This window comes from Dendrobium catenatum, unplaced genomic scaffold (genome assembly GCF_001605985.2).
Source record: "Dendrobium catenatum unplaced genomic scaffold, ASM160598v2 fragScaff_scaffold_53, whole genome shotgun sequence".
NCBI classification, from domain to species: domain Eukaryota; kingdom Viridiplantae; phylum Streptophyta; class Magnoliopsida; order Asparagales; family Orchidaceae; genus Dendrobium; species Dendrobium catenatum.
Genome location: NW_021318515.1, coordinates 956,328 through 973,923, shown reverse-complemented (window position 1 = coordinate 973,923; position 17,596 = coordinate 956,328). Strand labels below are relative to the sequence as shown.

Sequence of the window (17,596 nt, the reverse complement as noted above, 5' to 3'; positions counted from 1 at the left end):
TTCAAATATTTTTGTTGATATTTAGTGAGGGTCCATTCATATATATATGCTTGCAAAAACCCTATAAACAGGAAAAATTCTCAAAGAAATAAAACAATTTCGTTGAAGCACAATACACAATTTTGTCATATATCTATTTACTGTCAAATCCAATTATCTGTAAAAAGAACTGAAAAACAGATCGTAATCTTATTATCATTAGTAGGTCAAAAAATTTAACTAAGTAGTGCACTACTAAAGATTTCGCCAGTTTTAGTGTAGCATTGCAGTTCAAAATTTTAGATGATAGATCTAATTTATCTATAGCTAAGAAGCTGACTGCTTATCAATCACTAAGTCTAAAGCTGATTACAATGGAATTCTACCATCTTGTGTTAGCTTCTTGTGGATTCCTCAATTCAAGAGTAGAACTCTGGTTTGGAATTTGGATAAATTCCTTCAGTTCACTTGCTGTTGGTTCCCATAGATAGGATAAGCTCCATAAGCTGCAGCATACATCATGGGATCATGAGGTGGAAGGGAAAACCCGTAGCCGCCGCCACCGCCGCCGCCGTACATTTGAGGCCCATAATATAAATTGTTCCATGAGCTGCTCAGATCAGCTCGCAACTGGCAAAACGTTGAAGTAAACGAGTGAATTAGCAATCATAGCTTTAATGGAATCATTAACCTACCAATGAATATAGGTAAGAAATGCCCTTCATTAATGGACAACACTCCCAGGTGATTCTCACAATCTACAAATTAACATTTTGTAAAAACCCAAACCCTAAAGGCTTAAATGATTAAAGCTTTTTTGGATTAGTGGTTTGATGGAAGTGAATGTAAATGGAGAAATTATTCTGTGCAGACACCGGACGCAGAACACCGTCCGGGGACCAACCAGAATGCGCCATGTCAACGGTACCGAGCAGTACTGAGCCGTGGTACCGAGCAAAGGGGTGACATGGCACATTCTGGTTGGTCTCCGGACGGCTTCGGCGTCCGCACAGAATAATTAATCATAAAAATGACTTCATAAAGCTGATTGCAAATGTGCTGCATATGCATTTCGGTTTTCGGTAAACTTGGTAATATCAGCACAGGATAGAAAATGAGGAGAGTAGGCAAAATGACCCAACATGCCTATACTTTTCTTTTTCAAGGTTGAGTATCAAAGCACTAATTTAATGTTGGCGTGATTCGATCCCAAGACATTGGGCTTAAGGTTTCAAAGTCTTTATCAATGGCAGTATACTCAAGCACTTGCTTTGAGTTGGTTGATTTTCCTGCTATCAGACAAGAGGGCAATACATCACCTAAACAAACCCTAGGAATGGAGTAGGGAGTACTAATCCTACCCTACTGGAATAAAAATTACACCATGTACATATCTCACATTGGTCTATTGGTTGGGAGCTTAGGTCACCAAGTAAGAGGTCTCGGGTTCGAGTCCGGTGTATTCGTGGTGTGTGAGGTTGCCTTAATTGATCTAAATGTCAAAAAAAAAAAAAAAAAAAAAAAACACTACGTCACATGCGGAAGATTTGCTTTTACATTAAAAATGGCGGGGTATATGGTATACTTTTTTCTAGATTTAACATACCTTATAAGGGCTATATTTATCATTGTATGAATATAAAACAACATATGTTGCTACACTAAGCATGTCATTAACCAATATAATTGAAAGCTGAAAAATGATTTAGTACTGTTTTAATGAATAAAAAAAGGATTGATGTAGGGGAAAAAAAGGTAAGGTTTATCATCATATTTGGATATTTGATCAGGTTTTAGAGTTAGTGCTAATTGACACTTGTAACCTTAGAACAGCATATCAAAGAAAACAAAAAAAGGATTCGATTGATGTTGTACCAAAGACTCAGGTAAAAGTAGAGCACGATTCAAAGAATACAAACCTGTTTATTTGCAGGGTTGCGACCCCAGGACAGGCGTACTGGCTGCTTTCCAATAATTGTTCCATTCAATGACTGCAATGCTTCCTCCGCATTATTCCTGTCAAAAGATCCAGAATCAATCAATTTAAACAGAACAAAAGAATAAAATAAATGCGCTTGTTCAGCTTCTACTAAATCATAATTGAATAAAAAAGTTTAAAGAAATTTACCTGTGAACAAACTGCACAAAACCACATTGTTTCCCAGATGGAATTTTCACAGAGGCAATATCTCCATACAGAGAAAAAGACTGCCTCAATTCATCTTCACTAACAGCAGGATCAAGCCCACCAACAAATACCTAAGGCATTCAAAGATCACCAATACTGCATTCAAATTATATACTTCTATACAACATTAAGCTCTCAAAAGGAAGAGATTACGGTTGTATTTGTTGAATCTCCATCGGGCTGAAAAACTTGCACGGATGAACCGTTGGAACCAAAAGCACCTAGAATGAGAATTGTATAATACATATAAAACAACATAAATAACAATTATTAGAGCCATGAATCGTACAATTAACTGTTTAAATAAGCCTCTGCTCTCATGAAGGCCATATTACTGGCATGTTTTTCCTTTTTATTTTATTTCAGCTTCAGAATACTTTTTTTTCCTCGTATGCAGTTTGCAAGTAGTTGATAAATTTTTATTTTCACTCGAATGGTTCCACCCAACCCCAAAGAAAATTCCTTTTACAGATTTATTTGTTGCGGCTATCGTCCGGACGTAACTCGGATGTAGAGTTACGTCCGGACTCCAATAAAAATATAACACGTGTCCTTATACATAATGTGTATATTATGTATATAAATTTGTACACACTATGTATATAATTTTATAATTTGTGTATTGTGTGTACAGTTGTACACACTGTGTACAAGGACATGTATTGCGTTTTAATTGGAGTCCGGATACGTAATAATTTCTCCCTTGTATGAGTGATGAGGAAAGGGGCGGGGTTACGGACTTTTGCGACTGGGGTTGCTGTTATCTCAAAAAAAAAAAGCTTGGGAATCAATAGCCATTAATGCAAATGTGAGAATTACAAAGATGATTTAAATTGTAGGCTTTGCAATCAGATAAACTCTTATTTGCCGAGTAGTCCAGCGAATGGACCAAGATACAGCAAACGACAAGCACAAACCTGCAATTACTTCTTAAGACAAACAAGTAAGCCAACAAAAAAACAACATTAGATTTAGCGCACACAAAAAACGAACAGACCTTGCTAATTGTTTTGATAGCAACTAGGAATTTTGACTACATTCGTCAAGTAATTATCCAACAAATATTCCAATAAAAGCTTGATCATGATCACAAAAAAGCTACGTTAAAAAAAATATTATACTTGACTCGTGTAAGCTTTAAGCACGAAAATATGTGGCTATTAAAAAGAAAAGCGTTGTTATCATGCAAAATTGAAAAGGAAATTATTTAAATAAAGCTAAAATATTAATTTGTAGGTGGCACATGACATCGATTGATGTTTCATAGAATAATGAATCACAAAACCATAATTCTTTAAGAAAATGATGACATCAATTGGAAAAGTTCAGATAGTGTTCATAAACCGTTCAAATGCTTTCTAGAGACGCTTAAACTGATGGATATATGAAACTTACTTGAAAGAGAACGATAATAAGATTTAGGTGTTTTTTCAAGAGATATCAGGAGTTGTTTTAGCCTATTAATATCTTCTTTATTGAGTTCTCTGGAGTTGGACTGTGTTTCTGAGCTGAGCTAAGTTGTAGTGTTAGCTTGTGATGTCCTTTTATTTTGTTCACTTTTTTTTATTCCACTTCTTACTTGGGGGCTTTCCAAATAACTTCTAATAGTTCTCATTTATATGTCTTAATTTCTTGCAATAGTTACACCAAAGGGAGTATTTATCGTCTTTAGATTTTGAGGAATCCTTAACTCTTTCCTTTCATAGTGCCTCTTTGGTTGTCACCATTGTTGAAGCTTCAATAGCCTTTGGTTCCAGCATTACCATTCGTCGGCTTTCCTCAGCACGAATGAGAGAAATTGTATCATTTAATGAAGGTGTCTCCTCTTTGCCAAGGATCTGAACTCTAACCTTGTCAAACTCCGTATTTAATCATACAAGAAAATCATACACTTTATCTTTCTCAATAAAGATTTTAGGATTACAGCATCTTTTAGACATTTGGTCTCTATACATCTGTAGTGATTAAGTTCTTGCCACAAGCCTTAAAGGGCAGTGGCTTAACCTTGACCTTAATTTCTTAAGTGTAAGAGTGACATGAGCCCAATTGTAATAACCAACTGTGGGGATATCGTGGGGGTTTGGAGACAGCAATGGATACATGCAAAAGTTCATGAAAATCTTAATAAGTAATTTCTACGGGGCGTCGACAAACTTCGAATTGTAGTGAAGTGCGTTCGACATTGATTCTAAGACTTACACAAATTTCAAAAAGTAGTTTATTATTGAAGGGAAAGGAAAGTGTATGAATAAGATGAAGGGTAGTACCTGTGAAGAGATCTAATACCTGATAGTGAATGTGTTCCTAGTTGATAATCTTAGATGGCGTGATTTTAGCGGGCTCTATATCAGTGGTAGGCAGCTTCATCATCCAAGGATTGGAACTTATAGTCTACTTGGGACGAGAGGAACTTCCGAGGAGAACTCGGGCTCTCTTGTCTTCCATCAGGATGACTAGGGACAAAGATTTGAGAGAATGGAAGAAGAAGATTGAGAAGGTCGTGTGCTTTAGCAATGATATTTTCCTTCCCTTATGTAGGCTATGTTCATTCGTATAGTACAATCAAGATTGTATTGAACGATCAAAATAAAATAAATCATCCCGTTCAAATAATACAAAGACCAGGTTAAATCGTACAGCACGATCAAGAATAGTACAATATGATATTCATCTTTTCGTTCATCTTGAGGAGTCGGCTTTACGATCTTCGACTGAATTGATCATTTAGTATGAAGAAGTGTTTTGTAGTACGATGTGTAATAACTAGAGGTCGACTTGTAAGTTTTTGTATGGAGATTAGGTTTGTGGATAATTGAGGTACGTGAAGCACATTTTTTAGAGTGAGAGAGAGGTATGTCCTTGGCCTGCTACTATGATAAGAGAACCATCAATAATGATGACTTTCTTATCAGTCGGGTAAGGAGTATCATTGATGAAGTCGGTAATGGAGTATGTCATGTGATATATAGCTCCTAAGTTAATGATCCATAAATCTTTCAAATGCTATCTAGAGACACTTAATTCGATGGATATAGGAAACTTACTTGAAAGTGCAATAGAATAAGATGCAAGTGGTTTTTCTAGGGATACTAAGAGTTATTTTAGCCTATAAATATCTTCTTTGTTGAGCTCTCTAAAGCTGGATTGGTTTCTGGGCTGGGCTGACTTGTTGTAGTGTTAGCTTATGATGTCCCTTTATTTTGTCCCCTTATTTTATTTCACTCCTTACTTGAGGGCTTTCCATGTAACTTCCAAGATGTCTCATTTGTGTTTCTTGATTTCTTACAATAATTGCACTAAAGGAAGTTTCTATTGTCTTTAGGTTTTGAGGATACCTTATATATTTTCTTCAATGGCGCTTCTTTGGTTATCATCATTGTTGAACCTTCAACAGCCTTTGGTTCCAGCATTACCCCTTGTCGGCTTCCCTTAACATGAATGAGAGAAATGGTGGCATTTAATGAAGGTGTCTCCTCTTAGTCAAGGATCTGAAATCTAACATTGTCAAACTTTGCATTAATCCTACAAGAAATTCATACATTATATCCTTCTCAATAAAGCTTTTCAGGATTGCAGCATCTTCTGGATACTTGGTCACTATAAATCTGTAGTGATTAAGTTCTTTCCACAAGCGTTAAAGGGGAGTGGCATATTCAATCACGATCTTGCTTCATTGTTTTGTGCTTCCCACCTTGATCTTAATTTTAAAGACATGAGCAGCATCCCGAGCTGTTGAGAAGGTTTGCCAGGCAGCACCCCATATGTCCTTTGTTGTGGATAAGAAAATGAAAGTATCCCTAATTTTTGGAGTCATAGAATTTCACAACCATAACATAATCAAGGAGTTCACTTCATCCTATGCCCAAAAATTAGGATCTCCTTCTTTTTGTCCTAGCCCAGGGAGGTGTTCATCTTTCCTTTTTCTTTGAACTAAGTTCACAAATTGAGACAACTTCAAATAAATTTTCCCATTTAAGCGATAGAGATGTTGCTACTTTGGAGGTCTCCTTTTCCTTGTTGCACCATAGAGTCCTCCATTTGGTTAAAGCTTTTGAAAGAATAAGCTTCAGACATTACGGTGTCAAAGAGTAGCGATGCAAACTATATCAATCAAGCCAACAAGGTGCAGTGCAATAATGAAGGCAGTGTTGGTTATAAATAATATTCAATATTATGATTTTGAGTTTGCAGATTATTTAAGGTAGAAGATATATTGAATTTAGAATGAAAATAGTCATTCTCTCTCTAAAAAGAGAAAATTCCTCATATCTATGGGCGTGCCTTTGCAGTGAAAGCTACAATGCTCTTATCCTTTGCTCTTGATTGAAGTGACATGTAATGAAAAGTACAAACAAAAAGCCATAATTCATAAGAACACCTACATACTTATCGTGGCCATAACAATGAATTACATATCAGAAAGCAGATACATACAAATTAAGCAAGAATGAGTAGATCATGATAAATGAATGGGAACCATCAAGAGTGGCATTTAGAAAAGCTTAGCATAAGCAAAAATATACATGGCTTACTTGACTTTCTAGGCGTTGCAGCACCAATGCGCATAGGTCTACTGGAGCAATATACACCATTCATATCAGTCATGGCGTGTGCTTTTTCATTATCGTCTCCAAATCTAACGAATCCATAACCTTTAGAGCGGCCAGTGTTTACATCAATAACAACTTTGGCGCCTTTTACTGATGTGTATCTGCTAGCAAACAGTTCTTGCAATATGTTATCGGTAACATCAGAAGCTAAATCACCAACAAATATTGAATGATCAGAAGTAGTATCTGAACGCCTATCACCCATGCTAAATGATGCCCAATTTAATCGAAACGGGTGATCTGCATTTGGCATTAGATGACCATTGAATGTCTGCAACACCTTTTCAGCTGCAGCATGGGTAAAAAATTCTACAAAACCATATCCCTCTGACTGTCCTGTCTGCTTATTTCGGATAACTTTAATAGCAACAACCTGTACAAAGTTCATAAAGCAAAGTGATTAGTGAGCATCAAAGATCGGCCAAAATAAGGGAACAATGTGATCCAACGGCTAAAATTCTCCCTAAAAGAAGCAGCATTCCTAGTAACCTTACGTAAGGTTCTTGATTATTTACTTTTCAATACAGGTAAGAAGCAAAGGAAGATATAATTTTCAGGCTACACAAATAATAAATAAAGAAAAACACTACATTGAAGTGGCTTGCATAATTTATCAAAGCAACCTCTCCAAAATATAACATCTTAAAACATTTTTTTCTCAATTATTGACCTTAATTAAAATAAAAAAAAATAAAACCAATCTTAGAAAACACAGTAGATTTAGAAAAGACAATTCTCATAAAAGGAGATAGTTCAAGGACATTGGGTGAAATGTTGACAATGTCATAAGGATAATAGTGAATAGGTTGCTAAGAGAAAATTTTTTAGATGGGAAGGATTAATGATGGGGCGATTTCTATTAAGAAAATTATCAATGAGGACAATCTAAATGTCGTTGGTGCTTATACTCCTCTAGTTGAATTAGAAGATAGTTTTAAAAAGTAATTTTGGAAAGAGATGAATGAACAACTTTAATGGCATATATGACGAAGAAAAGATATCTAATAGGATGTGCTATGAGAGGATACTTGATGAGTATGAAATAGGAGAAATAAATGTAATGGAGAAGCTACACTTAATTTTGCATTAGCATGTGACCATTGAGTAACGAAGATAAGAAACAAGAAAAGCAATTAGTTACTTAAAAAATGGTGAAATATAGATAAAATAAGGAGGATCTACATATGATATTTATTGATTTAGAGAAAGCATATGATAAAGTTCCTAGAGAAGTGCTATGGAGAGTTCTTGAAAAGAAATGAGTTAATAATGCTTATATTCAAATCATTAAAGATATGTATGCATGAGCTATTGCTTGTGTTCAAACACAAGGTGGTTTGACTAAGTATTTTCCTATTTCGGTTGGATTACATCAAGGATCAGCCTTAAGTCCATATATATTTGCTTTAGTCATGGATGTTCTCACTAGACATTTGCAAGAGGATGTACCTTAGTGTATGCTTTTTGCTGATGATATTCTTCTTCTCGATAAGACTAAAGAGGGAGTTGAAGGTAAACTTGAATTATGGAGGTCGACCTTAGAGTCTAAAGGTTTTCGCTTGAGTATATCCAAAACTGAATATATGGAGTGTAATTTTAGTAGCAATAGACCTAGTGAGGGGATTGTGACTTTGGGCAATCAAGTCATTAATAAGAGTACACATTTTAGATATCTTGGCACTATTGTTCAGAGTAATGGTGAAATAGATGGGGATATTATCAGCAGAATTCAAGTTGGATGGTTGAAGTGGAGAAATGCTTCGGGCTTGTTGTGCGATAGAAAAGTCCCTCAAACTTAAGGGAAAATTCTATAAGATTGTGGGGAGACCTGCAATGCTTTATGGTGTTGAATGTTGGCCATTAAAAGAGAAGCATAATACTAAGTTAAGTATTGCAGAGATGAGGATGCTTAGGTGGATGAGTGGCTTTACCCTTAGAGATAGGATGCGAAATGAGCATATATGTGAAAAGGTTGGAGTAGCTCCAGTGGAAGATAAGATTAGAGAGAGTCGCCTTAGATGGTTTGGCCACATTAAACGGAGGCCTTCCGATGACTCTGTTAGGAAAGTTGAGGTATTAAATTTGACTTATGTTAAGAAAGGTAGAGGTAGACCTAAAAAGACTTAGTTAGAAAATATTAGAAATGATATTTGTTCATTAGATTTAAATGATAATTTAACTTTTAACAAGACAATGGCGAAAAAGGATTCATGTAGCTGACCCCACGTACTGGGACAAAGGCTTGATGTTGTTGTTGTTGTCAAAGGCTAAAAAGTTGAAATTGAGGCATAAAATAAATGAAACAATCAAAGCGATCGAATATAAAAGTTTTTAATTGATTTGAAATCTGCCATAAAATTTATTCAAGGCTGAAAGGTCTAGCGCTGACCAAGTTCTATCCTACCCCAATTTTGATACTTCTTATCTGATGCACTATTTTGCACACAATCACATGTCATGACTAAAGTTTTGATCCCTTTTTATTTGGATTTTTTTTTGTCTTTGTAATTATCAGGAGAAGTGAGGACATTTTGGTTGTATTATTGCTACCAGAGGCAAACCACGAATTGCCCAATATCAAATGGTAGAAGGACACTGTGCTCATATTTTAGAGATGTTGAACATAATGTTTTGCATATAGCATCTAAACATGGAATGTTAGAAAATACTTTTATAAAAGAAAAAGCATGTAAAACAAAGAATCCAAATGAAGCCTAAATTGAGTATTATAAAAATAAGAATGTTAAGATAGCTATATGACAAAACTAGTAAGGATAAACAAAAACATGATCTTAAAGCAAGAGTTGAAGCATCATTTATTGAAAATAAGATAAGTAAAAATAGACAGGTGACATGGAGATGTATGATGAAGGATAAAAAATGCAAGATGAGTGGATAATATTCATGTTGGAGGATTGTGAAGGAGATAAGTAGACATAAGATAACATGGATAGAGCATGTTCAAAATGATTTGAGAAGAATGGATTTAGCACCGCAGGAAATGCCCGATGGGCATAAATGAAACATGAGGATTTACCAGCTAACACAAAATAGTTGTGATAAGGTCACTAACAGTTTTTATGATAATGATGTTGAATTCTTCACAAGAATAGACATCTAATGATTTCTTGGTTGTAATGCATAATGTTAAGCCGGAAATATCAATATATCAATGTTATACGTCCAAAGAAATAAACATAAGTGTGATATGCACCAAAATAACTATTCCTGAAGAGTTTTTTGCAATTCAAAGCTACACCCTGCCATGGCCTGAAGTTTCATTTAGGACTATACAAGAAAGATTTATGCATTGGCTATGTTGACAATGAATAGAGCAGCAACCACATTACATAAATGGAACTGGTTAACTAAATGAAAAAAAAAAAAAAGTTTTCTTCATAAAAAATGTGGCCGTTGAAGTAAAACATAAAAAATGTGGCCATGTTGGGTAAGTCATTAAGACAGTGGACACGTAAATTCAATGTGATGAGAATGTTTGCAGCAGTTCATGCCACTGTTCCAATAAATTGATCTCAAATTAGTTCACAAATTGCATCAGCAGCCAGAACTATGAAGATCACACAAGTTAATTTCTCTAATCAACTATTATTAATTGAACTCACACAATCCACATGTCCAACTTCAGCTAAAATAAATCACCAAGAATTCATAAATCCAAAGTTAAAAGACAATGTTTGTCAATCAGCAATCCCAATTGAGATTTATTATCCAATATTAACTTTCTAAAACTAGATTTTATAACTTATCTGACACACTAAAGGCGAAAAATTAATGTCAATTAAAAATCAATTACAACCTGTCGACATAAACACTTCAGAATGAAAATATCATGTTGCCCTTTATTCAAGCAAACCTGTCGACATTGTATTCCTCTTCGTTTTTCTTCAACTTTCCTTTAATTTGGATGTGGGAGAACTGCTTATATACTAATGATGCCATGCATTCTCCAGTAATCAAATTGAATCCTTACTAAAATTAACATATTATATAATTGAACCTGCCCCCGTTCAATAGTTTTCAATCAAAACCCTTTTTAATGGTTTTAACTTTATTAAATGTTCATCATTTGAACTTCTTGAACGAGTCTTCTTCCTTTTTATACATCTATAAGTTTACAAAACCTGGCAAACAATATGCATCATTTATCTTAATTATGAAGTCATGTATATACCCAAGAAGTCAAATATAAACTCAAGAACAGATATAAGCGCAAGGTAAGCATAAGACAAAGAATGATGATGCCCAAATGACAAATTTTTTACCTCGCCGGTGTGGCCAAAGCAGCTATGGAGGTAATTCTCATCCATCCAATAATGGAGATCACCGACCCAGATCGACTTGTTCTCCTCGCTCGACGAAGGACCCAACCCACCCATGGCCGTCTGCGACGGCGCCGGCTGGTGGTACTGCGGCGGCGGCGGCGGGTATGTAAGATAGTGCGGTGCGTACTGTGCCGGCGACGGAGGCACAACTCCCATCATCTGCTGCTGCATAGCCATCGCCGCCGCCGCTGCAGCTGCCGCTGGGTACTGCATCGGCACCCACGGCTGCGGCAAGGGTTTGTTCTTCTGATGCTCTCCACCGGCAGCCTGCGGCTGCATCATATCGGGCAAGTTTCAATATAAGACGAGAGATTCCGAGAGAGATGGTGAGAGAGAGAGTGGTGAGCGATGAGGGCCGGGTCGCAATGCGAAAATAGCAAAGCCAGAGAGAGAGAGAGAAGCCCGTGGATTTGGGATCATCAAATACCAGAGGGCGGCTTCGAAACGAGTTTGATCACAGCTGTTGGAGATGAAAGGATTAGGCGACAACAGCCGTTGGATTGTGTCAACCGTGTTTGGCGACGCGGTAGACGAAATCCGCGTTTGTGCCGGTTACAGCACGACCTCAGGCGGTTAGCCCCTGCCCCCTCATGTTACACGTCCAATTAAAATTTTAAATAAAAATAATAATATCAAACTGCTTACGAGAAAATAAAAAAAAAAAATAATAAAAAAAAATTTTAGATGGGAAAGAACGATATGAAGCCCGCAAGTTTTGTTTTCATTAATTTTCTTATTACAATAGGAAAAAAAATCCATAGTGAGCAATAAAAAAAGAAAGGGCATTTTTTTTGGTAAATTTTTTTATTAGAAGATCGATTTATTGCTGAAACATTTGCATTATGCATTATATCAGAAAAAGTAAGTACACGAAAAGGGCAAATAAAAAGGCCCTGAGAATGACTATGTATACTCAAATCATTCCTAAGGATATCTAAAAAATCCAGAGGAATGTTTTGAGAAACTAAATCAGAAAAAAAAACCAAACAAAATTACAATCAATTGCCCTTCGGGCACAAAAATGGGATGCACAATTGAATCTCCTATTCACATGTTTAAAAATGACATTTTGGAAAAGTTTGAGCCAACTGAAATTCTCCCAAAACTAAGGCCGAGAACTCCAGCATTGCGGTTTTTGGCAATTCTTAAAAATATGAACAATGTATGCATTGTCACTGTCAATGATACCCCTGGATTACGACTGATATAGTACATTGCTGGGAGCTCAACAAAGGAGCTATCCCAATGCACAATACCCCGCCCAGCGGCCACAATCGGATTTCCATCTTCAATATATCATAACAAAAATAACGATAGTATTCTACTATATGGGACCAGCTACATGAATCTTTTCTCTCAATATATCATATTAAGAGTCAAATTCTCATTTAAGGTTTAATTTGGGGTAGCTTTCTTAATATTTTCTAATTCAACTTTTTAAAATAAAATTTTTTAAGTAACGAAACAACAGTAGTCAAAACTGTCCCAAACAAAGTCTATATCTAATAAAAAAATTAATACTTTATAATCAAGGTTTTTTTAAGTCTACTTTTACATTTTTTTTAACATGGGTTGAATTTAATACATCAAATTTGATACGTCACCAAAAATCGATTTGATCGGGCACAAAACTCAGGGCATATTCAGATTGAAAACTTTTAAAAATGAATTCGGGACCATATGAACTTCAATTTCAGCAAACATATCTTCGAACCAAATGTCTCAACGAGATAAATCCAACAACATCAAAATTGATCAAGTCTAATCCCAAATGACCCAAATCAAATGCTTGAAGCATCTTTGGAAGTTTTAAAATATTAATTAGGTGATCAAATGATATTCAAATATAACATATTTATAGTCAAATCGAGCGACTTGATGAGACAAGCCAACGAGCCCACGGTTGCTTGATTTTGATATCATTTAGACACATAAATGCTAAAGAAACACTCCCTGATTCAGGAATCAATATGGGTTGTTTGATGGAGCACTCCGAATTTGCTCCAAATATTCTTCATATTTATAGGGTATGCCACCCCAATAAATTTATAAATAAGCCCAACACATTGTCTTTGCATAAGGAGGAGATTGGGGCCTTGGGATATAGATCCAAGAGAGCTTTGAAGCTTGAAGAATCTTGGAGCTCCATACGAGCACCATCGCCTCCAGACTTTCACTAGTTGATTGTCATCGGACCTCAACTCAGCCGCCACCACCAAGCCTCAGGCTAGTCGTTGCCGCCAAACCTCCATGTCAACTAACCTCCGTTCGGCCTCCTCTGTCAGGCCTCTACTCAACCATCGTCATTTGACTTTCATCTGGCCACGATCATCATAACTTTTGTCTCCTGACCACTGTTTTCAAACCTTCCATCGACTATACCCTTCAGATTACCGTTAACCGTAGTCAACTACGGTCATCAAACCAACATTGTCCAAACATGGTCCTTCCGACATCTATTGCTCGCCAACTACTATCCTTGGCCACCGTCCGCCAAATATGGTCATCATACCACCATCACCAAAACTACAGTCCTCCTAAGCTCAGTCACCTAACGACTACAATCCCTTCAACTAACATCACATAGCAATGGTTCTTCATACATCAGTTGCTCAATTATGGTCCCTTCAACCTCCATCACCCAACCATGGTCAATTTGACCTCTGTCATTGGCTGACTATGGTCCCCATACCACTGTCGCTTGAGTATAGTGTGATGCCCCTAAATCTAATTTAAAAGAATTCTTTCTTTTATCTTTTATTAGCAATAATTAGAACTATTTAATTTTATTTATCATTAATAAAATCAAGTATTAGTGGAAACAAATTCTACTGATTAAAATATTCATATGCATCTCTATTCATTTATCCAAAATTATATACAATACTTATGAATCATATAAATATAATTTATCATTTCAATCCTGATTACAAAAGAATAAATATATACAAAAAAATGACTAATAGTAAATCTGAAGAAACTTGATCAGCCTTACACTCCTAATCCTCTGCACTGACATAAAATTATTGAAACAATATATAGTGAGCCAAATAGCCCAATATGTCACCAAATCCTACAACTGAACCAAAGCATAATAAAGAAGCATTATGCATGTCTAATCAGTTCAATACTAATAACAATCATATGATCATGAATCAGTGGAAAATGATAAATTTCACATATAGTAGTAATAGAGTAGATAAATAGTAAAATATTATGATACGGAAACCAGTAAAGCAGTACAATATAAAATTATTAAACCAGTAAATATCTCAAAACTATAAACAGATGTCGGATAGTTCTATCAATCTGTGACAATCTGTAAATGAGTCATATACATCGATAAAATTAAAGCATCGATAAAGACTATCGTAAATTATATCAATACAGTAAATTAAGAGTAGCAATGTCAATGTAATAAACTAACAACAATATGCTTAAATAGAAATACTTATTTCTATTCAGGAAAAATCATACAAACTTCAATAACTTCTATTTTACTTGTAAAATTTAAAAATATTACAGTCAAAATTTTCAGAATAATCATTATGATATCATATATAAAGTCACGAAGTAGAAGTTTAATAAATCTGGATAAAATGCAATAATATCAGTTCCAGAGAGAATTAAACGATTCAAATTAAAATATTTGAAAACAGAAGTAGAATCAGAGTTACATTCCACAATATGAGCAAGTTCAACAAAAATAGCGAAGTGATCTGACTGCTAAAATCAACTTTTCTCTTTTTTTCTCTCTCTCTCCTCTTTCCTTTCATTTATCATCTTCCTTTTTTGACAAGACATGGCGCTGAAATTCAGATTTTTCATTTAAAAAATTTATTTCGAAAATTTTGGTTATCACATATAGTCCTCGGACTACCATCATTTGACCACAGTCTTTCAAACCATATACGATCCTCAGACCACCATCACCTCATCCGATTGCGATCCTTCTGATCTCAATCGACTGCCGACTACGATCATCAAATTTCCATAGTCCACTGACTACAGCCCTTAAACTACAATCACCTGACACTACAGGAAAAATGTCAAAATCACGCAGTTACTATAGATTAACCGGCGGTTTTATGGATTACCGGCGGCTTTGCGGCGGTATTCCCGCCGCCGAAAAAAATCGCGTAGGAAACATGTACCGGCGGTTTTGTACCGGCGGTTTATGTTGGCGGCGGTTTTCCGGCGGTTACGCCGCCGGTTATCTGACCGACGGCTGACCGGCGGTCATATTACCGACGGCCTTCCGGCGGTTAAAGCGGGCGTCGTTTGTTTCTTAAACCGCCGGCAAGCGCCGTAGATCGTCGGTTCATTTACCGGCGGTATCTGGCGGTTATAGCCGTCGGTATTACCGTCGGCGGCGGTCAGATTGGGGTCCGCGGTCAGAGTAGATTTGTCGGCGGCCGTCGGACGAGCGGAGGCGAGCGTAGGCGACGACAGAGCGACCGAGAGAGAGAAGGAAAGAGTAAAAATGAAATGCGAGGCGCGGGTTTGGTCGTATTAGGGCTTCTACCGGCGGCTTTCCAGAAAAATCACTTATCAACGGCGGTCCAAGCCGCCGGTAAACCGCCGGTTCATATTGATGTCCGGCGGTTTACCGTTGGTTTAGGGACCGCCGCTAGTACCGGCGGTTTAACATAGCAAAATCATCGGTTAGGCCGCCGTTAAAAGCTGGCGGTCACACCGCCGATAACACCGGCGGTCCATGAACCGCCGGTTAGAACCTCCGGTAATGGGCATTTTTCCTGTAGTGTGATTATGATTCATCCAACCTCGATTACTCACCAACCATGATGTAATACCCATCATCTGAAATTCAGGTAATCTTCTAGTGAAGATCATCAAGTTTAAGTTAATTAGTAAGTATGAGTCTTAGAATGTTTATTGGATTAGTTGGTAACCAAGCTTTGGATTCTGAGAAGTAAAAATCTAAGATATAAAATTTGATCTATGAGCGCCACGGTGCTAGGGGTGTTGGCCCCCTGGTTTTGAGATCTTAGTTTTTTGGACAAAAAAATAGGTTTTGGTTAGGGGTGTCAATATTTGACACGACACGAAAACCCGACCCGGAAAATCCGGGTTGAACCCGACCCGATTTCAAAACGGGTCGGGTTCGGGTTCCAGAAATCGACCCGTTTCAAAAACGGGTCGGGTTCGGGATGACCCGGCGGGTTGCCGGGTCAACCCGCCAACCCGTTTAATTCAAAAATTTCGAATCTCCCGCCCTCTGCCCGCTGCCCCCGCCCCCTGCCCGCTGCCCGCTGCCCCGCTTCCCCGCTGCCATGTCGGGTCATGTCGGGTCAACCCGGCAACCCGCCGGGGCGGGTCCGGGGTCGGATTTATATTAAAATATCTCAAATCACTTGCACTAATCTCATTCCCAACCAGCCTTGCGGAGAAGAAAGTATAAGAAAATTGATGAGAAGATGTAGGAAGAGAGGTTTGAGGGCCAGAACTCGAGAACATCCATTAAGCATAATTTGAGAAATATCGGAGCTTCAGGTAGGTTACACACTCTCTTTTTTTTTTCAATTTCAAGGATTTAAATTAAGATATCTTAAAATGTATTTATTTTTAAAGTTTGAAAATTATTTCACCGTATAACTATTAGTATATCATTACCCACTTTGTTATGGATAAATGACTATAAAAATAAAAATTTTATTGTTCTTGATTTATCTGAATTTTTAATATAAAGTAGGTCACTTCTAAACCTCAATACAGGCTATCAAAGTGAACCATATTAGCATTTTTATGTAACCTCTGTAAAAATTTGGTAAATTTGAAGAAATTTAAATATGTATCTAAAATATTGAACTTACTTATATATATAACATAACAGATGCTTTAGCTTTTTAGTTTTGTATAAATTGCATATGCTCATCATGTATTTTCTAAGATATTCTGGTGCTTCTATTATATAAATTAAAATTACACTTTGAATTATGTGTTTGGTCCTAATACAATTGCATACTATTATCGGACTATCTATGTTATGCTCTGATTATGAGATGATTAATGTGTTGGAATATACTTGCTCTATTATGACTATGTTATGCACTTGGGGGTTCATTAAAAGTTTTAAGTGGCATGTGTGAATGGGAGATATAAGTGCCGATTATATTGTGGACATTTTACTCATATTTTATATGCGATATGGTATGGCGATTGTAGAGTAACAATAACTCTTTTATTTCATTTATTTAAAAAAATGATATTGTGAATTGAAACTTGATATGTGAGAAAATAGGGTTGACCTTACTCCAACTTATATACATATATTAGTTTCTTAAATATAATTTCATATGAAAATGCAAAATTATTGATAATAAAGTATGGAATTAATATATTATATATATATTAGTAAATATATAATATATATATATAATATATATATTATTTATATGATATATTTAATATATATATATATATATTATATATATATATATATATATTATATATAT

General features: G+C 36.1%; 1 protein-coding gene across 2 annotated transcripts; it reads right to left on the bottom strand.

The window, feature by feature from the left end:
• Positions 1-158: 158 nt before the first annotated feature.
• On the bottom strand, positions 159-11,538 carry LOC110092997 (polyadenylate-binding protein RBP47-like). Of its 2 annotated transcripts, none has more exons than XM_028694483.1 (6): positions 11,061-11,538; positions 6,691-7,150; positions 2,321-2,388; positions 2,108-2,238; positions 1,899-1,995; positions 159-609 (listed from the first exon to the last, which is right to left on the bottom strand). In XM_028694483.1, the coding sequence occupies exons 1-6, from the start codon at positions 11,400-11,402 to the stop codon at positions 439-441; spliced, it is 1,269 nt and encodes a 422-aa protein (XP_028550316.1). In that variant the 5' UTR covers positions 11,403-11,538; the 3' UTR covers positions 159-438. The 2 variants fall into 2 exon arrangements, with proteins under 2 accessions (XP_028550316.1, XP_020673387.1); XM_020817728.2 differs by having other exon boundaries at positions 439-609; positions 6,700-7,150; positions 11,061-11,537.
• Between the last annotated feature and the right edge of the window lie 6,058 nt (positions 11,539-17,596).